General features: G+C 40.4%; 1 protein-coding gene across 3 annotated transcripts in view; it reads left to right on the forward strand.

The window, feature by feature from the left end:
- Positions 1–24,224, forward strand: part of RAB4A (RAB4A, member RAS oncogene family) — a 64,334-nt gene that overhangs the window by 7,974 nt on the left and 32,136 nt on the right. Inside the window, exons 2-3 of one of the 3 annotated variants that reach the window (XM_049881179.1) lie at positions 19,385–19,465; positions 21,116–21,230. The exons of 1 other annotated variant lie outside the window; for it this stretch is intronic. In XM_049881179.1, coding sequence (XP_049737136.1) covers positions 19,385–19,465; positions 21,116–21,230 — 196 coding nt within the window. Of the gene's footprint in view, positions 1–19,384; positions 19,466–21,115; positions 21,231–24,224 lie in introns of those variants that run through there. One more of the 3 variants, XM_049881180.1, reaches the window with a different exon arrangement.

Here is a 24,224-nt window from a genome sequence, read left to right on the forward strand (position 1 = left end):
TTTTCTCATTCACTGAATACTGCCAGGGACCTAAGTTTGGGAAACACTACACCGGTGCTTCTCAAACTAATGGGTACCCAAGTCCAAGTCCCCTGGAGCGTTAGCTTGCGGACTCTGCCTCAGTAAGCCTGAGACAGATGGAGACTCTACATTTGTCCAGCTCCCAAGTAATGCAGGAGCCACTGGTCTGGGGACTGTCCTGTATGATGCCCCATGCTACAGAATTTTGAAAACATTCATGTTTGGAAAAGCAAAACCAAAAAATCAAACCTGTTACTGTTGAGTCTATTCCAATTCATGGCGACCCCATGTTTTACAGAATAGAACTGCTCCATAGGGTTTTCTTGGCTGTAATTGTTATTGAAGTAGATAACCAGGCATTTCTTTCGCAGTACTGTTGGGTGGGTTTGAACTGCCAACTTTTTTTTTTAATATAGTTAATTTTTTGTTATTGAGAATATACATAGCAGAGTATACACCAATTCAGCCATTTCTACATGTACAGTTCAGTGACATTGATTACATTCTTCCAGTTGAGCAACAATTCTCACCCTCTTTTTCCTAGTTGTGCCTCCCCCGTTAACATAAACTGACTGCTCCCTAAGTTTCCTATCTAACCTTTTGAATTGCTGTTGTCAGTTTCATCCCATATAGATAGATTTTGGAGCCCTGGTAGCACAGTAGTTAAAAGCTCAGGCCACTAACCAAAAGGATGGCAGTTCGAATCTACCAGCTGCTCCTTGGAAACCCTGTGGGGCAGTTCTACTCTGTCCTATAGGGTCGCTATGAGTCAGAATCGACTCAATGCAGTGGGTTACCAAAAAACCCATTGCCATCACTAATGACCTTTTTATTAGATCTCTTCAGTTCTGTCACTTGCACCGGTGGCTTCCTTTTCTGTTCCTTGGGAGAGTAGCTTTTTTTACTTTACTTCCAGGAGAATGCTACTAGGAAATTGCAATTTAGATGCTGGATGGTTGGCCAGGTTCACTCACCTGCCAAGCGCCTTGCTTCCACACACCAGCCTCACAGCACATGCAGTTCAGGTGACTGTCGTGGACCTCAAGGCTCAGTCTCTGGGTAGTTTATGTTGACAGTTAATCCCGGCCCAGCCAAACCTCCACCTCCCCAGAACTGCAGAGCCCCAAGGAGAACCTTCACTGTCCTTCCCACCCCTTTGCTGCTTGTTTTCCTGCCCTCTACACGTCAGATGTTCTCCTCCCATCCAAGCCTTCTGCCTCTCTTAAGCCAGCATTTCACCAAGGCTCCTGCTGCTTCGTTCTGCCCTGACCATTGTACTAATTTTCTTTTCCTGTGAAGTACATGTCCTTTTAAGTTCCATGATTTGCTAGCTCTTTCTTGCTGCAGTTACCTGATGACTTCTGGGTCACTCCTTATTCAACAAGGTGGCCGAGCTTATAGTCTTAGGCACTGCACCCCAGCTCCTCTCTGATGCTGGCTGACTGCAGTGTCCTTGTAGAGGGCTCAGTCAGCTTAGCTTCACAGATCCTGGACTTCATCCTGGTCACCTTCCCTTCAGCAGCTCCTTGGACATTGTCTGATGTCTCATTCTCATCCACTCCTACTACATCCAGTCTTTACTTTAAGAGCTCCAGGCTCCTGGTCCCTCCCCTCCCACCCTCTTCTTTTCAGCCATGAGCCGCTCCCTCCCAGCTTGGATTGCCATTCACTATTCTCTGTCAGTACCTCTTCCTTGTCTTTCAGCTACACATGCCTTGTGATTCCAGCCCTCACTTTGCACCCATCTGCCTCGCCTTCTGCTCTGCAGCAGCTGTTGAACTTTGCTGGACAAAGCCCTGTTCAGATAGATTCCTAAAGATTTATGGTCTCTAGTTCCCTCTGGGCACTTAGTACTTAGCAGTTCTTTTTCTTTTCCTGGTCATCCCTCCTTTTCTCTAGAGAGCAGCTGTTTGAAACCTTCACTAATCTCTTCAAGCATGCTATCTCACCCCCAGTAGATGATACGGAGGAAAAAGGTTGCCGTGATAGGAAGCTCTGTTTCTTCCCCTTCCTTTTCCCAAACCTATAACCTCGTTTACCTACACACTTTTCCTGACTGCTTTCATTACCTCAGAAGAATGGTGGTGGTCTTTCTCTTCGAAGGCTGACCCTTCCCTTACACTTTAGACCCCATCTTTGAATTTCTTTCACGTTTTCCTGCTTTTCTTTCTCCACTGGCCATTTCCTGTCCTTTACTTTAAAAAAAAAAAAACTTTTCTTTTTGCATCCTCCTTTACCCCTTCTGTTTCTGACACAGGTTTCTTCCCTTTTTTTTTTTTTTTTAAATTTTCTTTGTTGTTTTTGAGAATATACACAGCAAAACATATTACCAGTTCACCAGTTTCTATATGTACAATTCACAATTCAGTGATGCTGATTATAGTCTTCGAGTTGTGCAACGATTTTCACCCTCCTTTTCTGAGTTATTCCTCCCCCATTAACATAAACTCATTGCCCCCTGAGTTTCCCATGTGATCTTTCGAGTTGCAGTTGTCAGTTTGATCCCTTATAGATAGATCTTGAAAGAGCACAATGCTCAGGGTAGACATTCTTTACTAGTTAAGCTAAATAAACTATTGTTTGGTTTCAAGAATACTTCAGGGGATTTTTTTTTTAGTTTAAGTTTAAAGATTATCTCTGGGAAAAGACCAGACTTAATGGTCTGACTGAGACTGGAAGGACCCTGGAGGTCATGGTCCCCAGACCTTCTGTTGGCCCAATACTGGAAACATTCTCAAAGCCAATTCTTCAGACAGGGATTGGACTGGACTATGGAATAGAAAATGATACTGGTGTGGAGTGAGCTTCTTGGCTCAAGTAGACACATGAGTCTATGTGGACAGCTCACTTCTGGAGGGTAGATGAGTAGGCAGAGGCGGACAGAAGCTGGCTGAATGGACCCGGGGAATACCGGATGGAGAGAGTGTGCTGTATCATTAGGGGGAGAGCAACTAGGAGTACACAGCAAGGTGTATACAAATTTTTGTATGAGAGACTGACCTGATATGTAAACTTTCACTTAAAGCACAATTAAAAAAAAAAAATTATCTCTGGGCAGTAGTTTCAGGGATTCATCCAGACTCCATGGCTTCAGATAGCCTGGAGTCCATAAGAATTTGAAATTCTGTTCTACATATCCCCCCCTTTTAATCAGGAATCTTCTAGAGAATCTTTGATCCAGTTCTGGTCTCACGGCAAATGGAGGCAGTTAGCCACACGTTCCGTATCCTCCTCCTATTCTTGACTCTCCTCCTTCCTCTGCTGCCCCAGGCGATAAGAGAGCATTTGTACCTTGGTTGGCCGCTTGCAAGCTTTTATGACCCTGGGAACTAAGCAGTGAAGTAGAGATGGAACTCTAAACACGTTATCAGGCCATTTAACTGGAATGTCCCATGAAACCATGACCCTAAACCTCCAAGCCAAGGAACCAAATCCCACGAGGTTTTTGGTTGTACATAAGCAGCCTCAGCACCTACTTTTTTGGGGGGGGAGGGGGAGTGTCATTATTGTAAGCCTATTTATCACACAACTTTTGCCAATTTGACTTTTTACAGATTTACCACTTATTGACGGCAATTGCAATAGCTCACTGCCAGGCTTCTTGTAAGAGGTGTGGATACTTTCTATCTGCAGCATCTTACTCCCTCCTTCTTTGACTGACTGTAATTAGGCTTTGGCCCCTCCTCAAGTGAAGTTGATTTCACCTAGGTTGCTGATGGCCAAATGCAGCAAACACTCTCCAGCCTTTATCTTACTTAGCTTCTCTTTGCATGTTCAGCCCCATAGGAGAGCTGCCTCCCGAAATCTTCACCTAGTTGGCTCACAGATATTTTAAGTTTAATCTCTGAATCTGCACTCATTAAAACCAAACCAAACCTGTTGCCGCCAAGTTGATTCCAACTCATAGCGACCCTATAGGACAAAGTAGAACTGCCCCCATAGAGTTTGTGAGGAGTGTCTGGTGGTTTCCAGCTGCCGACCTTTTGGTTAACAGCTGTACCTCTTAGCCACCACACCACCAGGGTTTCCCTGCACTTGTTATTTGGCCTCAAATGTATTCCTCCTCAAAACCTTCAGTATTCCTCTCAGTTCTTGGTATCACAAACCAATTGGTCCCCTACTCCAGAAATCAAGGAATCGTTCTCAGAATAACTCCACCCTACCCAAACTCTAATGGGCACCCTACACTCCTTTCCTCTTCTGTAGGAAGTAAAACACATTAAACCAAAGTGCAATCAGTGACACCATTGATTTCCGACCTTCAGAAATCTTCAAAAGCAAAACTGTTGCTTGGGGGTGAAATTAGGAAGGCAAAGGTCATGTCTTACCTACTGAGTATGATTTTAGTTTTCCCGAAGACTAAGGTTGCCATTGAATATCAGTTGTTGAACACGGTGGGCTGGGCTGTATTACACAGTCACTTCTCTTGCCCCTTTCCTGCCGTCAGTGGTTGCCTTTGGTGTCAGCAGTTGATTGTCACTGTGCCTGTAGCTCACCAAAACCAAACCAAACCCATTGCTGTCAAGTCGATTCCAACACAGTCCCATTTTAGTATATGCTTTCTAACCTGCTGTGTCTGGGAAACTAGATCATAGAAGTTGCTTGAAATGAACGTAAAAAGAAATCAGTAAGTTGCAAAATATAGAGGATTCTCCTATAAAGTCCATCTATAAAGCCTTTAACCCTTTGGCTGTACTTCTACTGTTTCAGTGGCTTGGAGGCCATTTTGTTCCTGGTCTGTATTTTGTCTGTCTTCTGAGTGGTTGACATTTACCCTAGACTGCTTTCCAATTATTTATTACCTCTCCTTTAACATTTCTCGTATGGAAAATTAAAAGTACACAGTAGAATATATTCACTTTGGATTTTCTGTTTTGTAATACGGTCTTCCCTATACCTTCATTCCTAAGGAAGCACTCATTGGGTGAAAGTGATATATATTGGGCAAGAAAAAAGTTTTTATTTGGGCCTCCAAATTAATACCCAATTGTAATAAAACAACACTAGAGAAAATAGACATAATTCCTTAACTAGTTCACAATCACCCCAGTGCAACCTAACCAGGCAATTTCCCTTCATTAATTACTCTGAATTTACCTGCTCTTGAAGCTTTTTTTTGTAGCTCTTAAGCGCTGTACACTAATGTACAGAACATAACATTTTATACTCAGTGTGTATATAATTCACGTTAAAGCAAGGAAAAGGAAAAAAAAAAAATCTCCCAGATAATAAAAAAATCAGTCAGACCCAATGCAGGTCTGCTCACTGATGCGGGGCATGGTGTGTGAGACCATCACTGCCGTGAGCTTAGCAGAGCAGGAGCACGTGACACAGATGGGTGGTGCTTCCCACCACCAGCGTGGAGACTGGCACGTGAACCTGGCTCCTGTTCAGCAAGCTGGTGTATGAAATCTCAGTCAGCCTCATTAACAGGAGTATCAACTGAAACTCCTCATAAAGCTGAAATCTTGTCACCTAAAAGGGCATACCTTGGGGTATGATTGTATTATACCATTATTTGTCTAATAATTAATTGCCTCTTATGATGCTTGGTTTATATGCATTAGCCAAACATATGTATCTTCAGACAGGAAATAATAAAGTAGATGGCTTTGCTTCTTATCCTTCCTTCTGGGTTCTGTGTCCTTAAAGCACATCCTTTGGTAATTCTTTTAGTTTGGGACTATACATAATTCATTCACGTCAGATAATGTCACCTTTTTTTTTAATTGAACTTTTATTTTGAGATAATTGTAAATTCACATACAGTTTTAAGAAGTACAGACAGATCCCATGTACCCTTTACCCAGTTTCCTCCACTAGTAACATCTTATAAAACTGTAGTGCAAATATCACAACCAGGACAATGACAGTGACACAGTCAAGATACAGAGTGTTCCATCACTACAAGGATCCCTCACTTTGCTCTTTTATAGTGTTGCCCGACTAGGGCCTGTGCCCTGAAACAGTTGAGCCAATGAAACGTACTCCAAGTCAGAAAGAGTGAGAAAGTTTATTTAGGAGATGTATATACCAGCGGTGACCCGACAGCAACACGAACTGTCTCTATAGAGTTCCAAAAAGCAATTTTATGTTGGAGCTTATGTAGAATTTTTGAAAGGGTTAGAAGTGTCTTTGTAACCCACAGTTGGCATGGCAGAGGAGTTATTCATTACAAGATAGTGACAAGAGACTCTTTATCAGACGAAAGAGATACATGTGGGACATTTCCTCATCAGGCTAAAGATATACATGTCAGACATCTGGGCTCTGATTTCCCGTTGGGGGTTGTAAGTCACAGGTGGTTGGACAGAACAAAAGAAAGTTATTTGCATCATATCAAAACAGAAAAAAGTCATTAACATTAGGTCAAAACAAAGGTATGCAAAGGAGGAGGCTGGCAGAGGAAGGAGAAGAACTTACAGGTTCATCATGGTGTTAGTTATGTCAAGCTCTCAGTTGCCTGTTTTGAAAAGGAGGAAACATGCTGGGGAGTATTAGGGTCACAATAGCCACACCCACTTCCCTCCCACCCACACTCTCCCTTAAAACCTGGCAACCATGAATCTATTTTCCATTTCTATATTTTTTTTATTTAAAGAATGTTATATAAATGTAATGATACAGTGGATAATCTTTTGGGATTGACTTTTTTCACTCAGTATAATTCTCTGGATATTCATCCCGATTGTTGCATGTATCAATAGTTTATTCCTTTTTATTGCCAAGTATCCCATGATATAAGTGTATCACAGTTTGTTTGAGCATTCGCCTGTTGAAGGACATCTGTGTTGTTTTCCATTTGAGCTTATTATGAATAGAGCTGCTGTAAACATTTGTGGCCAGGTTTTTTTTTTTTTCTTTTGTTTTTTAATTGTACTTTAGATGAAACTTTACAGAACAAACTAGTTTCTCATCCAACAGGTAGTACACACATTGTTCCATGACATTGGTTAACAGCCCCACGACATGTCAACACTCTCCCTTCTCAACCCTGGGCTCCCTATTACCAGCTTCACTCTTCCCTCCTGCCTTCCAGTCCCTGCCCCAGAGCTGGTGTGCCCCTTTAGTCTTGTTTTGTTCCGTGGGCCTGTTCAGTCTTTGGCTGAAGGGTGAACCTCAGAAGTGACCTCGTTACTGAGCTGAAAGAATGTCCGAAGGCCATACTTTCAGGGTTTCTCCAGTCTCTGTCAGGCCAGAAAGTCTGGTCTTACTTTCTGAATTAGAATTTTTTTTTTTTTCTTTTTAATAATTTTTATTGAGCTTTAAGTGAACGTTTACAAATCAAGTCAGTCTGTCACATATAAGCTTATATACACCTTACTCCATACTTCCACTTACTCTCCCCCTAATGAGTCAGCCCTTCCAGTCTCTCCTTTCGTGACAATTTTGCCAGTTTCTAACCCTCTCTACCCTCCTATCTCCCCTCCAGACAGGAGACGCCAACACAGTCTCAAGTGTCCACCTGATACAGGTAGCTCACTCTTCATCAGCATCTGTCTCCAACCCATTGTCCAGTCCCTTCCATGTCTGATGAGTTGTCTTTGGGAATGGTTCCTGTCCTGGGCCAACAGAAGGTTTGGGGACCATGACTGCCGGGATTCCTCTAGTCTCAGTCAGACCATTACATCTGGTCTTTTTATGAGAATTTGGGGTGTGCTCCCTCAGGGGTTCTCTGTTGTGCTCCCTGTCAGGGCAGTCATCGATTGTGGCCGGGCACCATCTAGTTCTTCTGGTCTCAGGATGATGTAGTCTCTAGTTCATGTGGCCCTTTCTGTCTCTTGGGCTCATAGTTATCATGTGACCTTGGTGTTCTGCATTCTCCTTTGATCCATGTGGGTTGAGACCAATTGATGCATCTTAGATGGCCGCTTGTTAGCATTGAAGACCCCAGACGTGTGGCCAGGTTTTTATATGAACATACCATTTGCCATCCAGTCACTTCCAACTCGTGGTGACTCCGTCTGTGTCAGAATAGACCTGCGCTTTCTAGGGTTTTCAGTGGCTGATTTTCTGGAAGTAAATTGCCAGATCTCCTGAGGTGCCTTTGGGTGGACTCAAACTGCCAAGCTTTCGGTTAGCAGCTGAGAACATTAACGGTTTGCACTACCCAGGGACTTCTTGTCATGAACATCCAAACCAAAATGAACATAAGTTTCCATTTCTCTGGAATAAGTGCCCAGGAATGCAGTTGCCAGTCATATGGTAGCTGCATATTTAGTTTTTTTTTTAATTCTGTAGATGGAGGTTTACAGAACAAACTAGTTTCTCGTCAGTTAGTACACACATAGTTCTATGACATTGGTTAACACCCCCACGACATGTCATCACTCTCCTTTCTCAACACAGGGTTCCCTTATTACCAGCTTTCCTGTTCCCTCCTACCTTCCAGTCCCTGCCCCAGGGCTGGTGTGCCCCTTTAGTCTTGTTTTGTTCCATGGGCCTGTTCAGTCTTTGGGTGAAGGGTGAACCTCAGGACTGACCTTATTACTGAGCTGAAAGAGTGTCCGGGGGCCATAGTCTCAGGGTTTCTCCAGCCTCCGTCAGGCCAGCAAATCTCATCTTTCTTTTTGAGGTAGAATTTTTTTCTGTATTTTTCTCCAGCTCTGTCTGGGATCCTCTATTGTGATCCCTGTCAGAGCAGTCAGTGGTGGTAGACGGGCACCATCTAGTTTTACTGGACTCAGTCTGGTGGAGGCCGTGTTAGATGTGGTGCATTAGTCCTTTGGACTTATCTTTCCCTTGTATCTTTAGTTTTGCATATTTAGTTTTTGAAGAAACTGCCAAACTGTTTTTTAGAGTGGCAACTCCAGTTTGAATTCTTAACACAGCAATTTCTCAGAATCCCTGTTGGCTCTGCATCCTCAGCAGCACGTATCATTGTCTTCCTAATAGGTTTGTAGTGGGGTATCATTGTGATTTTCATTTCTCTAATGTTAAACATCTTTTCATGTGCTTACTTGCCATTTTTATATCCTCCTGGTGAAGTGTCTATTTAAGTTTTTGCCCAATTTTTAATTGGGTTGTTTTCTTACTGTTCAGTTTTGAGAGTTCTTTATATATTTTAGGTAGAAGCCCTTTTGTTGAATACATGATTCGTCAATATTTTCTTTCAGTCTGTATCTTGTCTTTTCATCCTCTTAACAGAGTCTTATGCAGAGCAAGTTTTTAATTTTGATGAAGTCCAATTATTAGGGTTTTTTTTTCTTTTATGGATCATGCCTTTGGTGTCAAGTCTAAGAGCTCGTTGCTTAGCCTTAGCGCCTACGATTTTTCTCATATTTTTTTTCTAACAGTTTTATAATTTTATCTTCTGCGTTTAAGTTCATGATCCATTTTGAGTTAGCTTTTACATAAGGTGTGAGATTGAGATCAAGGGTCTTTTTTTGGCTTATGGATGTCCATTTGCTACAGCACCATTGTTGAAAAAGGCTGTCGTTCCTCCATTGAATTGCTTTTGCACCTTTGTCAAAATTCAGCAGGGATGTGTTCGTTGGTCTACTTCCAACTTCTCTGTTCTGCTCCACTGATCTATGTATTTCCTGCCACTGATATCACACAGTTGTGATTACTGTAGCTATATAAGTCTTGAAATCAAGTAGACTGATCCTCCCACTTTATTCTTTTTCAAAACTGCTTTTGCTGTTCTAGTTCCTTTGCCTTTTAGAATTATCTTGTCTATATGTACAAAAGATCTTGTTGGAATTTTGATAGGAATTGCATTAAATCTATATATCAGTTTGGGAAGAATTGACGTTTACTGTGTTATGTCTTCCAATTCATGAACATAGTATGTCTCTCCATATATTTAAATTTTTATTTGTTTTACCAGCGTTGTGTAGTTTTTAATGTACAAGTCCTGTACAGATTTTATTAGATTTATGCATATTTTTTTGAGTGATTGTAACTGGTAATGAATTTTTTTTTTTTTTTAAATTTTAGGTTGATCCTTTAAGTCATACATAAAAACATGTTGTTGTTAGGTGCCATCAAGTCAGTTACGACTCATAATGACCCTGTGTACAACATAACAAAACACTGCCTGGCCCTGCGCCATTCTCATGATCGTTGTTATGCTTGAGCCCGTTATTGCAGCCACTGTGTCATCCCATCTCCTTGAGGGTCATCCTCTTTTTCTCTGACCCTCTGCTTTACCAAGCATGATGTCCTTCTCCAGGTACTGGTCCCTACTGATAATATGTCCAAAGTACAAATAAGAAAAAATCTCACCATCCTTGCTTTTAAGGAGCATTCTGGCTGTACTTCTTCAAGACAGATTTTTTTCATTCTTTTGGCCATTCATGGTATAGTCAGTATTCTTCACCAACACCACAATTCAAAGGCATCAGTTCTTCCTGGGTCTTCTGTATTCACTGTCCAGTTTTTGCACGCATATGAGGCAATTGAAAACACATGGCTTGGGCCAGGTTCACCTTAGTCCTTAAAGTGACAGCTCTGCTTTTTAACACTTTAAAGAGGTCTTTTGCAGCAGATTTGCCCAGTGCAGTGCATCATCTGATTTCTTGACTGCTGCTTCCATGGGTGTTGATTGTGGATCCAAGTAAAATGAAATCCTTGACAACTGCAATCTTTTCTCTGTTTATCATCATGTTGCTGATTGGTCCAGTTGTGAGGATTTTTGTTTTCTTTATGTTGAGGTGTAATCCATACTGAATGCTGTAGTCTTTGATCTTCATCAGTAAGTGCTTCATGTCTTCTTCACTTTGAACAAACAAGGTTGTGTCATCTGTATAACACAGGTTGTTAATGAGTCTTCCTCCAATCTTGATACCCTGTTCTTCATATAGTCCAGCTTATTAGATTGTTTGCTCAGCGTACACATTGAATAAGTGTGATGAAGGGAAGCAGCCCTGATGTACACCTTTCCTGATTTTAAACTACGCAGTATCCCCTTGTTCTGTTTGGACAACTGCTTCTTGATCTATGTTCAGGTTCCTTGTGAGCACAGTTAAGTGTTCTGGAATTCCCATTCTTTGCAGTGTTATCCATGATTTCTTATGATCCACACAGTCAAATCCCTTTGCATAGTCAGTAAAACACAGGTAATGTGTCGATGTATTGCTGCAATTGCTTTTGAATGATCTTCAGCAAAATTTTACTTGCTTGTGATATTAATGATATTGTTTGATAATTTCCACTTTGTGTTGGATCACCTTTTTTGGAATGAGCACAAATATACATCTCTTCCAGTCAGCCAGCAAGGTTGCTGTCTTCCAAATGTCTTGGCATAGTTGAATGAGTGCTTCCGGAGTTGCATTTGTTTGTTATAACATCTCAATTGGTATCCCATCAGTTCCTGGAGCCTTGTTTTTTGCCAGTACCTTCAGTGCACCTTGAACTTCTTCTTTCAGTACCATCAGTTCTTGATCACATGCTACCTCCTGAAATGGTTGAACGTTGACCGATTCTTTTTGGTAAAGTGACTATTCATTCCATCTTTTTTTGATGCTCCCTGCATCATTCAATATTTTGCCCAGAGATTCCTTCAGTATTGCAACTCAAGGCTTGAATTTTTTCTTCAGTTCTTTAAGCCTGAGAAATGCCAAGCATATTCTTCCCTTTTAGTTTTCTAACTCCAAGTCTTCACACATTTCCTTGTAATACCTTACTTTGTCTTCTTGAGCGGCCCTTTGAAATCTTCTCTTCAGCTCGTTTGTTTCATCATTTCTTCTGTTCACTTCAGCTACTCCACGTTCAAGAGGAAGTTTCAGAGTCTCTTCTGACATCCATTTTGGTCTTTTCTTTCTTTCCTGCCTTTTTAATGACCTTTTGCTTTCTTTGTGTATGATGTCTTTCTTGTCATTCCACAACTCGTCTGGTCTTCGGTTACTAGTGTTCAATGCGTCAAATCTATTCTTGAGATCTCTAAATTCAGGTGGGGTATGCTCAAGGTTGTAGTTTAGCTCTTGCGGACCTGTATTAATTTTCTTCAGCTTCAACTTGAACTTGCATATGAGCATTTGATGGTCTTTTCTGCAGTTGGCCCCTGGCCTTATGCTGACTGATGGTACTGAGATTCTCCATCGTCTTTCCACAGATGTGGTCAGTTGGATTCCTGTGTGTTTCATCTGATGAGGTCCATGTATAGTGAGGTCCATGTATAGTTGCCATTTGTGTTGTTGAAAAAAAGATAGTTGCAATGAATCAGTCATTGCAATCAATCTTGCAAAATTCTGTTATACTATCACCGGTGTCATTTCTGTCACAAAGGCCATATTTTCCAGCTACTGATCCTTCTTTGTTTCCTTTGCATTCCAATCACCAGTAATTGTCAATGCATCTACCTTGCTTTTTCTGTTATCGATTTCTACCTCTATGGCTTTATGGTCAGAAAAGATGCTTTGTAATATTTCGATGTTTTGGATTCTGTTAAGGCTTGCTTTGTGGCCTAATATGTGGTCTGTTTTGGAGAGTGTTCCATGTGCACTGGAAAAGAAAGTATACTTGGCTGCTGTTGGGTAGGATGTTCTGTATATGTCTATGAGATCAAGTTGGTTGATTGTGGCATTTAGATCTTCTGTGTCTTTATTCAGTTTCTTTCTGGATGTTCTGTCTTTCACTGGAAGTGGTATGTTTAAGTCTTCTACTATTATTGTGGAGCTATCTATTTTTCTTTTCAATGCTGTTAGTTTGTTTTATGTATTTTGGAGCCCTGGTCGTTGGTTGCATAAATATTTATTATGGTTATGTACTTCTGGTGTGTTGATCCTCTAATCATTATGTAGTGTCCTTCCTTATCCTTTGTGGTGGATTTTGCTTTAAAGTCTATTTTGTCAGAGATCAGTATTGCCACTCCTGCTCTTTTTTGATTGTTCTTTGCTTGATATATTACTTTCCATCCTTTGAGTTTTAGTTTGTGTCTTTAAGTCTAAGGTGTGTCTCTTGTAGGCAGCATATAGACGGATCATGTTTTTTAGTCTGTTCTGCCACTCTCTGTCTCTTTATTGGTGTATTTAGTCCATTTACATCCAGTGTAATTATTGATAGATATGAGTTTAGTGCTGTCAGTTTGATGTCTTTTTGTGTGTGTTGTTGACAGTTTCTTTGTTCCACTTAATTTTCTGTACTCATTTTTCTTTACGTATTTTCTTTTCATCTTTTTCATTGTTGATTTTGTTTTTGCTGAGTCTTTGTTTTTCTTGTTTTTTATTTTGATGTGTAGGTTTGTTAGTTTCCTTAATACTTAACCCTATTTTTCTAAGTTTAAACCAATCTTTAATTTCTTTATATCACCTCGACTCCCTCTCCATATGAAAGATCTTTGACTATATTTTTTAGTCCCTCTTTTTTGTTTAATGTTGTCATCTTTTACGTATTGACATCTCTGTTTATTTTCAGTCTTTTAGCTTTGATTTATTTTTGTGACTTACATGTCTGGTATTATATCCTGTTGCTCTGTCCTGTGTTCTAATCTTGGGTTGTTATCTGATGTTATTGATTTTCTAACTGGAGGACTCCTTTAGTATTTCTTGTAATTTTGGTTTGGTTTTTATAAATTCCCTAAACTTCTCTTTATCTGGAAACGTTCTAATTTCACCATCATATGTGAGAGACAGTTTTGCTGGATATATAATTCTTGGCTGACAGTTTTTTTTCCCTAAAGGTTTTATATAAGTCATCCCATTGCCTTCTAGCCTGCATGGTTTCTGCTGAGTAGTCAGAGCTTAGTCTTATTGACTCTCCTTTGTAGGTGACTTTTCATTTATCCCTAGCTGCACTTAAAATTCTATGTTTATCTTTGGTTTGGGCAAGTTTTTTCATAATATGTCTTGGTGACTTTCTTTTGGGATCTACCTGTGTTGAGTTCAGTGAGCTTCTTGGATAGGTATCTTCTCATGTTTCACAATATCAGGGAAGTTTTCCACCAACAGATCTTTGGAAATTCTCTCTGTGTTCTCTGATATCCCGCCCTCCCCCATTCTGGCACTCCAATCACTAGTAAGTTATTCCTCTTGATAGAGTTCCACATAATTCTTAGGGTTTCTTAATTTTTTTTGTCTTTCATCTGATTTTTTCCTTAAATAAGTTGGTGTCAAGTGCTTTATCTTCAATCTCACTAATTCTGACTTCTATTGCCTCAATTCTGCTCCTCTGACTTTCTATTGAGTTGTCTAATTCTGAGGTTTTATTGTTAATCTTTTGGATTTCTGTTTGCCGTCTCCTTACAGATTCTTACAGTGCGTTACATTTGCCATTATGCTCTTGAGTAACTTTCTTAAGTTCCTCTATTGTTTTGCCTGTGTGTTCCTTGGCTTGTTCTACATTTTGCCTGATCTCCTTCCTGATCTCTTGAAGAGTTCTGTATATTAAGTCTTTTGGATTCTACCTCCAGTAATGCCAAGAAATTCTCTTCCTCCAGAAGTTTTCTTGATTCTTCGTTTAGGGAGCTTGCTGAAGCCATCATGGTCTGTCTCTTTATGTGATTTGATATTGACTGTTGTCTCCAAGCCATCGATAAGTTATTATATTTATTGTATGTTTGCTTACTGTGCTGGCATCTTGTTTGTTTTGTTTTGATATGCCCAAATAGTCTGGTCATGTGAGCTAGTTTGATTGTTGGTGTCTTTGATGCTCTTATGCCCTGTCTCCAGGTGGCTAGAGCTATTACTAGATATATAAGCCCAGGAGTCCATTTACTTTTCTTGTGTGGATTAAGCCCAGGTGTCCAGGTCCTCAGTCATCAAGTATGTGGTGCAGGCTCTCACCTACGGTCCTATATGGGCAGGGGTGATTGGAGCAGACATAGGTATCTGGCTGTAATAGGGGGTCATGCACTGATCAAGGCAGCGGTCTGACAGCTGCCCCTCAGTGTCTGGGTGGAAGGCATGTCCCTGTTCCATAAAGCACATAGGTAGGTGAGTTTTACGGCCTGACTATGGGTACCCAATGCTTTTGGCTGTAAGAACTGGGAGTCATCAGTTATTCTTGGACCCTGCTGTGGGTGGCTTAGTGGAGTGGGTGGAGCTACCAGTCCTCAGGCCCCTCATATTGGTAGGTGAGTACCCTGCTTAATGGGCAGGGTGGTGTCAAATATCACAAGTCTGCCATTTCCCCTTATGGCAGATACAGATGAAAATAGGCTTCAGGTATATGCCCTGTTACACTGTGCTATACTGGCCTACATTGCTGAAATGGGCCCACACAGGTCTGTGCAGGGGTGAAAGGCATTCAAAGTCTGTGGGCCTCTTATGCCTGTGCCTAGGCAAAGGGACTGTGCCTGCCCTGAGTTCCTGGCTTAGGGGAGCTGGCAGATTATTTTTTCCTGTTTGTTAACTTATTCCCTCTCCAAAGCCGGGAGAATGGTTCAGGGTGCACAACAGGTCCTGCTTTGGCCCAGGGAGCACAGCAATTGCTGAAGCTGGACCGGGACCAGAGCAGAGCAGGGAGGGGGCAGGTAAATGTGAGGGGTTTTTTTGGATCCACAAGTAGGTTAGATGCTTGTACTTACCTTTTGCCAATTAAGCGCTGTTTCTCCCTGGTTCCAGAAGGTTGAGCAGACTTCCTGCCGCTTGGTCTCTCCCAATGTGGAAAACACCTCCCAAGCACCACTGCTTGCCTCACCATGCATGCCAGCTGATCCAGCCTGCAGGGTGCCAGTGTTGGCCAGGTTAGGTCTGGCAACTTCTCGCTGCTTCTGAACCATCTCTCTCTCTCGTTCAGAGCTCCTAGATTGTCATATGTAATCTATTCACTTGTTTTTTCGGGTCTTTGTTGTACAAGGGACCACAGGAGCCATCCGACTACTCCACCATCTTGGCCCCACCTCCTTGTCTATGCATCTTGATCGCATGTTTGATTAATTTCAGACTGTAGAAGCTGGTAAAGATCTTCAGTTTCTTAATCTTTGGCCTTAATGGTTGGTGAATAAATTTGAATAATAGTCATATTAACTGGTCTTCCTTGTAGGCATGTGGATGCCATCCTATTACCAACAGCATTGTACTCAGGAGAGATCTTGAAATGTTCTTTTGACGATGAATAACAACAGCGTTCCTCTTCAATTTGTCATTCCCAGCATAGCAGACCATATGATTGTCCAATTCAGAATGGCCAATACCAGTCCATTGTAGCTCACAAATGCTAGATGTTGATCTTGAAGCATTCCATTTCATTTTTGACAACTTCCAATTTTCCCAGATCCATACTCTGTACATTCAATGTTCCTTTTACTAATGGATGTTTTCAGCTGTTTTTTCTCACTTTGAGTCACACCACCTCAGCAGATGAAGGTCCTGAAAGCTTTATTCCGTCCATGTCGTTAAGTTTGACTCTATTTTGAGGCAGCAGCTCTTCCCAGTCGTATTTTGAGTACCTTCCAGCCTGAGAGGCTCGTCTTCCAGCACCATATCAGACAATGTTCTCCTGCTATTTGTAAGGTTTTCACTGGCCACTTTTTTCAGAAGTAGATCACCAAGTCCTTTTTCCTAGTCTGTCTTAGTTTGGAAGTTCTGCTGTAACCTGTTCACCATGGGTGACCTTGCTGATATTTGAAATACCACTGGCATAGCTTCTAGCATCATAGCAACACACAAGCCACCACAGTATGACAAATTAACAGACAAGTGGTGGTTATAATTTTAATGAGTGAAGTTTTTATTTCTGGATATTCTGGAAATCTGCCTATTCTTTTTTTCATAGCATCTTATTCTTTCACATTCACTTTCCCTTTTTTATGGTATTGATCATTTTGAGGATACTCTGTTTTGTTTTTCAATTTTTTTAAATAATATTTTATTGTGTTTTCAGTGAAGGTTTACAGAACAGTTTATGTTCCCATTCACCAATTTTGGCACATTGTTCAGTGACATTGGTTACTTTCTTCATAATTATGAACATTCTCAATATTTCTGTTTTTGTTCCATTTCCATTAATCTACTTTCCCTGCTCCTTTATGTTCTCATCTTTGTTTTAATGTAATTTTTTACTATTTCATCTCATATAGCTGATTTTTTTAAAGGAGCTCAGTACTTATAAGTGATATTCTTTATTTTGTGAGCCAGTCTGTTATTTGGCTAAAGGGTAACCTTAGGGGCTAGTTTTGGTTCATCTAGGGCAATAGACTCAGGGAGTCCTCCAGTCTCAACCTGTCTAGTGAGTCTATTTTTTTGTTTGTTTTAAGAATTTAAAGTTCCACATTTTTCTCCCATCCTGTCAGAGTCCATCTATTGTGGCATGATTAGAATGGTCAGTAGTGGCAGCAGGGCACCATCTAGTTCTTCTGGTCTCAGGGTAGATGAGGCTGTGGTTTATATAGACTGGTTAGTCCTGTACACTAGTTTGTTCTTAGAGTCTTTGGTTTCCTTCTTTCTCTTTTGCTCTGGATGAATAGAGACCGATAGTTGTATTTTGGTGGCTACTTGCAAGCTTTTAAGACTTTTTTTTAATCAAATTCTTAAAACTGAAATCTACTGATTGCTGACTCACTCATGGTGGATTGTTTCCATGAGTGTTTTGGAATTTAACCTTGTGAGCTCATCTTCAGATGTAATGTATGTGTGGGAATCTTGTGCATTTTTGGTTGAGGATGCTGTTTTTTCTAGGCACCCCAATGATATGATTTTCTAGAGCCATTTGTACTGTAGTTGTTAATATCTTGATTTGGGGGTCCATTGTCCACATAGTTATTTAAATTTGAATGCCATGCCTACCTGTGGTACCAGCCCATGATTAATTTTCAAAGGGGAACGTGTTTAAAGAGCCAGAAGCATAAACCTGTTGGTATTTTTAAATGTTGACCTAATTCTAATAGTACTTTTCTATAAGTTTAATTGTTTGTAACCATTTGGAAATCACAAGAGATTGAATAGGCCTGATCTTTGAGTAACAATAAATGTAGTTCTTAAGGTGCAGCTAGGCCAAGTGTCAGCAAAGAAATAGACTATTAGGGCTTAGTTGGGGGAGGGAAGGTAGCCAGAGATAGGGAGTGTTTGGTCTGGTTGTGGAAAAGCAGTGATGAGGTGACACTTTCAAAGGTGCAAACAAAAGAACCAGGTAATTGATCAGTAAGTGCGTGAAGCAGGGTCTTTGGGGAAGCACATGGGTTAACAGGTGGGTCAAGATCGAAGTGTGAGAGAATGAACTCAAAGCAGTAGGAGTGAAAAGTGAGAGAGTGTTAGTGTTCTATAGCTCCTAGCTAAGCAGAACTAAAGTTCTTCACTTACAGAGAAAGCAAAGTAAGTCACCAAGGGCAGTGTGAGGTTATTTATGTTACGTTATGCTAATTGACAAATTCCATTTAGGAAATTCTTTATTTTTACTTTATGGAAAATAATATATCCCAAATTTATTGCTATACATAAAGAAGAAATGTAAAGCTTTTTCTACACTGAATGAGACAAATTTCACAGATGATATACTGACAGACTTAGCTTAAGCAGCCCTTTCTGCAAGTCGTAGATATAGGAAATAGAAGTAAAAACACAAAAATCTGCAAGTGGGGAGGAAACTTACTCCTAATTTTAAAAAGAAGAAAGGAATAGATTTCTCAAACCCTTAACTGTAAGTCTACCAGATTTTTTCCTTGGTACAGAAAAAAAAAAAAGCACTTGAAATTTCAAGGCTATTTTTGCAAGTCATCGGGTATGTATATTTCTTCGAATAAAACCCAGAAGATCCCATTGCCATCAAGTCAGTTCTGACTCACGGTGACCCCACAGGGTTTTCTTGACTATGATCTTTATGGGAGCAGATCATTAGGTCTTCTATGACACCACTGGGTGGGTCTGAATCACCAAACTTTCAGTTAGCAGCCAAGAGCAAACCCTTTGTGCCCCAGAGGCCATATTTCTTTAAATAGTAGCTAGAAAATGTACATGTGTTACTCAGTAGAAGAGTAATTATCAAACTTCCAACTTCAAAGCAAATCGTACCACTGGCATTGTTTGAAAAATCTCTCAATTTGAATGTAAGCCAAATATTTAAAAAATACTTAAGTGTGAAAAGGTTATTTAATGTGTTTATTGTCATTTTCAGAGTCCCTGTGTGGTGCAAATGGTTAAGTGCTGGACCACTAGCCAGAAGGTTAGTAGTTCAAACATACCCAGAGGTGCCTCAGAAGATAGGCCTGGAGATCTGCTTCCAAAAGGTCACACCCTTAAATACCCTTGCAGGAGTCCTACTCTGCACACATGGGGTGACCATCTACTCTGCACACATGGGGTGACCATTAGTTGGAATCGACTTGACAACACAGTTGTCATTTTCACAAAATATTTGTTTACCTCATTTTTTCTATTATTGTACTAACAGCTAAGATTGCCTTAAATTTTGTGACTGTAGTTGAAGGATAAATGTGTAGCAACTGTTTTGGAATTATTTTACACAGTCTCTTTTTATCTTTCAGATTTTTTGTTTAAGTTCTTGGTTATTGGAAATGCAGGAACTGGCAAGTCTTGCTTACTTCATCAGTTTATTGAAAAAAAATGTAAGTGACTGTAAGTGATAAGTCTTTCTTGCATGTCTTGTTCTGAGAATGCTCTCGCTCGGATTTGTTCACAGCAAAGCTTCTGAACGTTTTTGCAGGAAGAAAAATCACATTTTAAAAGTATTTTTAAATAACATAAAGAGTTTATGCTCTTAAACTTTTGGTAATAAGGTTGAGTTTTTTTAAGTTAGCATTTTGATATTAAAGTGGTTCAGTTTTCAACAAGTAGTTAATAATACTGCACATTTCACAGATGCTAAAAGATATATTCATGCTGGAGACAGCAGAGGAGTTCTTTGACAGGAATTCTATTTCCTAGCAGCAAAGACCAGAGAAACTCTAGTGGTACATTTTGGATAAAATATTTTGGTCCTCATAGTAGCCTAGTATTGTAGTTAAGGCAGTTATTGCCCCCAGTTAGGAAACAGGTATAGAGAAATCGGTTGTGGGCTCTTTCGATAAAAATCAAACCAAACCCATTGCTATCAAGTCAGTTCCAACTCATGGTGACCCTATAGGACAGAGTGGAGTTGCCCCGTAGGGTTTCCAAGGAGCGCCTGGTGGATTCCAGCTGCAGACCTTTTGGTTAGCTTTCAGTTGCTGTCGCAGACTCCAACTCATTGCAACCCCATGTGCGTCAGAGTAAAACTGTGTTTCATAGGGTTTTCAAAGGCTGATATGTTTCAGAAGCAAATCACCAGGCCTTTCTTCCAAGGCACCTCTGGGTGGACTCAAACGTCCAATCTTTTGGTTAGCAGCCAAGCATGTTAGCAGTTTGCACCACCCAGGGATTCCTTTGTCCCCTTCACTCCCCCAGAAAACAGTAAATGCAACTGTCAAATGACATCCTTGATTTCTGCTAGATTTAAATTTTGTCCTATAGTTGTAAAGTAGAAACTACTCAATAGACTATAAAAAAAAAATGATATTTGATTTTGGCTTATCCTTTTATTATCACAGAAATTTCCTTTTGCAGACAGCTTATGTTAGTTTATCATACAACTTACTTTGCCTGCCTCCCTGCTCATTCAGACAGAATTTCTCCAACAAATTCATTCATAATTATTGGCATACAGCACTAACGTTTATGAAAATTCAACATAGGGTTTTTTCTTTTTTTTGGCTCTGTCTTTTCCTTCTTTTCCCTTAGTCTTTGATGCCCATCAAGTTTCTTCTGTGGACTATAGTACTTTCCCTCCCTTGTATTTCTTTAGAGTATTTATCTATTCAGGTAGTTTCAATATCACAGCCTCATTATTGACCCAGTTGCAGATCTGTTGCGGGACAGTTGGTCCTTGCGGGATGGTCTGCGGGTATGTTACACACTTAACCATTTGTGAATACCTTACGAATGGACAGTTAGATGTGGCTCTGATATGGTGTGGCCACTTTTAAGCCTAGGTCTTGAAATGTGTGATTTATTTTGGGGGTTTTGGAGAAAAGTTTTATTGTCTTTTTGAGAGTAGAGACTGTGTATTCTATTGAAACAAGAGTGCTTTTGTTATCAACTGACTGTCCAAACAAATGACTGAAGTAAATTAAGTTTCCCGTTGACTTAACCCTTGATTTTTGTTTTACTTATTTAAGTCTTTAAGCATGTTTCTTTAATGTCCTAAAATTAAGTACCTTATTCTTGTTTTTCTTTTTTAGTCAAAGATGACTCAAATCATACAATAGGAGTGGAATTTGGTTCAAAGATAATAAATGTTGGCGGTAAATATGTAAAGTTACAGATATGGGATACGGCAGGACAAGAGCGATTCAGGTAGCTGTTTTCTCCAACTTAATAAAAGTGTTTGAAAATTGGATTGAAATGAGTGATATTCTCTCAATATACAGCTTCCCCACCCCACCCCACCCCATACTGATTCAGAAACTCTACCTCTGGGAGCTTTAATTAAAAGGCAGGTAAAATTCTGCTTAGCTAACGCAGCATTGATTTACTAGCGAATGCGTTAGAAGGCTCAGTGAATGTGCTCTGGTTTAGAGGCTGACTTACTCTGTAGGGGTAGGGAGCTGATTGGGAGGATATAGCACTGGGCTGTGCGGTGTGCTTCTAGACCCAGATCAAGGCAGACTCGTACTACAAACAATTTCTGTATATCACTTTTAAAATAAAATTTTTTAAATACCTCTTATGGGGACTTTGTTCCTTGAATTTTTTTGATATGTTTGTTTTACACTAACTCAAACATATTCTGATGGTTTACATACATTCCAGAAAATGTTCTCTCCTCTAGCTTTTGATTGCAATACAACTATAATGTTTGTTTTGGCACGATGGCCCCAGACCGCAGCTGAGTTCGCCAGCAGCAAAAATGAGATACATGTTTTGCATGTTTACGTGTTTAGTGTTCTGTAACTATGAAGGCAAGAGAGTAGATTAGCTTTTGGTTGTGTTTTTTGCGCACACAGATATTCTCATTTTCAAAATTCAGTTAAATAAAGCTTGCCCCTACTAGAAGCATTTCACTTAATTTCATATATATATGTGTATATATATATACACACACACATAAATATATAATGCTCAGTAATTGTTTGCTTTGAAAATATTGTAGCCGTCTTTCATCACAGCCATTCTTGTGGAAGCACCGATTCAATTCACACGTTTATGTCTTCTCCCTAGGGACCCCTCACGGAAGTGCTGTTAACTCACAGAGACTGAGATGGGGGAGTACACTATTATGGTTGAGAGATTTCCAACAAAATGTAAAGACGAGAAGTGGATGTAGTCGTGACTGACCCAAAGCAGAGGATATTCCATCCTAATGCGTATATTGGAGGGTGCCAGGGCTCGGGAAGCCATGTCTTCCTGCCGAGCCCAGAAATACTCAGGGTTTGGAAGCATCAGGTTCTACAGGGAGGAGGAGTTAAAATGTTCACACACACACACACACACACACGCACACACGAGATGGGAGATGTAGTCTCTAAGCTGAAACAGTGTCTAGACTCAAGGTTGTAAGCACAGCAGATGTCAGGGTGGGGTGAGGCCTGAAAAGAGGGAGACTAAGTCAAAGACTGTGTGCCCGATGGCTGGAACCTCAGCCGTTTCTCCCACCTCTTCCCTGTTTCTGGCAGCCAGGGTTAGACGTCCTAGGCAAGAGAAAGACTCTTCTGTAGAGAAAACTGAATAACCCAAAAGTAAAGCCCTAAAGATGCTAACATTTGGTTTCCCCAATAATATAGCCCAGTTACCATCCAGTCGTCTTACAGGAAGCTCATCAGTTGGCCCCTTACACTAACATGTACAGAGTTTCTTTTAGACCTTTTCATTCTTTGCTCTTTAAGTATAAACCATCAACCAAGTATCACCAGACATTTGAAGGGAGTTTCTAAAATGAGAGAATCTAAAATAAGGAAAAGAGGAACTTGCAGAGAACAGGGAAAAACACTCAAACTGCAGTAGTCTTGGAAATTAGAACAGATATTACGTTCAAGTAATAAGAACAAAATGATATAAAAAGAGAGTAGTCAAAATAGCATATTAAATAGAGTAGGAAAACAAAGCAGTCTCCCAAAACAAACTCAAGAGGAAAAATGGGAGCAACAAACACAAAGAATCATACAGGATTAATCTAGGAGGGCCAATACCTGACTGTCAAACTTCTAGAAGAGAGAGAAGCAGAGGAAACAATGAAAGAAACAATAGAACATTTTCCACTGAAGGAATGAGATTCCAGATCACTGAAATTTCAAAACAGCAGGGATAAAGATCCAGAAAGATGCCAGGAGTTAAAAAACAGTTACATCAGAATGGCATTGGACTACTCAGCAGTGACATTGTAACTAGAAGTTGGAGCATCCCTTTAAAGCTGAGAGTGAATTTTTTTTAACCTGAATTCTACCTTAGCCAAGCTACCAATTAAGTGTGAGAGTAAAATCAGAATACCTTCGTATATGCAATAATAGGGGTGCCACCTTCCACACCCCCTTTCTTACAAACTTCACCAGGACAAGGGAGTAAGGCCAGAAAGAGGAAGATCAAGCCACACACAAGAAGCCCTGGTGGCACAATGGTTGAACACTTGGCTGCTAGCCAAAAGGTGTGGTTGGAACCAGCTGCTCCGAGGGAGAAGAGACCTGGTGATTTGCTCCCATAAAGCTTACCGCGTAGGAAACCCTACAGGACCATTCTGCTCTGTCATATAGGATCGCTGTGAGTCAAAATCTACTCAACGGCAAACAACATGTGGAAGAGAGAGGCCTCCTACCTCTGCTCTCAGAGGCAACCTTGGGAAGAACTGAAAATCTCATCTTTATCATTCTGCCACCTATCTTCCCTTTCAGTTTGTGCCCCTCAGTGGAGAATCTAAAGGTAGAAAGGGGAAAGTTCAAGCTACATACCCACCTTTGGGGTTTAAGAGCTAAAAAGTAAATTTTAAAATAGCTGCCCTTTTCCAGGTATCAAAGCTACGATGAATAGTTTGGGGTTTTTTTAAGTTCCACAGTTTTCTTTTTACCTAGAGGGTAAGTAGTGTTTTTTAAATGATATTTAATTTTCAGTGAAGGTTTATACACAGTTTAGGTTACCATTCAACAATTTCTACACAAGTTCAGTGACATTGGTTATGTTCTTCACCGTGCGTAAACGTTCTCATTATTTCTGTCCTGGTTGTTCCGTTTCCCTTAATCTAGTTACCCTGCCTCCTTACATTCTCATCTTTGTTTTAAAGTAGTTGTTGACTGTCTGGTCTCATATAGGTGATTTTTTAAAGGAGCTCAGTACTTACGGATGATACTATTTTTGAGCCAA

Source organism: Elephas maximus, chromosome 3, assembly GCF_024166365.1.
Source record: "Elephas maximus indicus isolate mEleMax1 chromosome 3, mEleMax1 primary haplotype, whole genome shotgun sequence".
Classification (NCBI taxonomy): Eukaryota; Metazoa; Chordata; class Mammalia; order Proboscidea; family Elephantidae; genus Elephas; species Elephas maximus.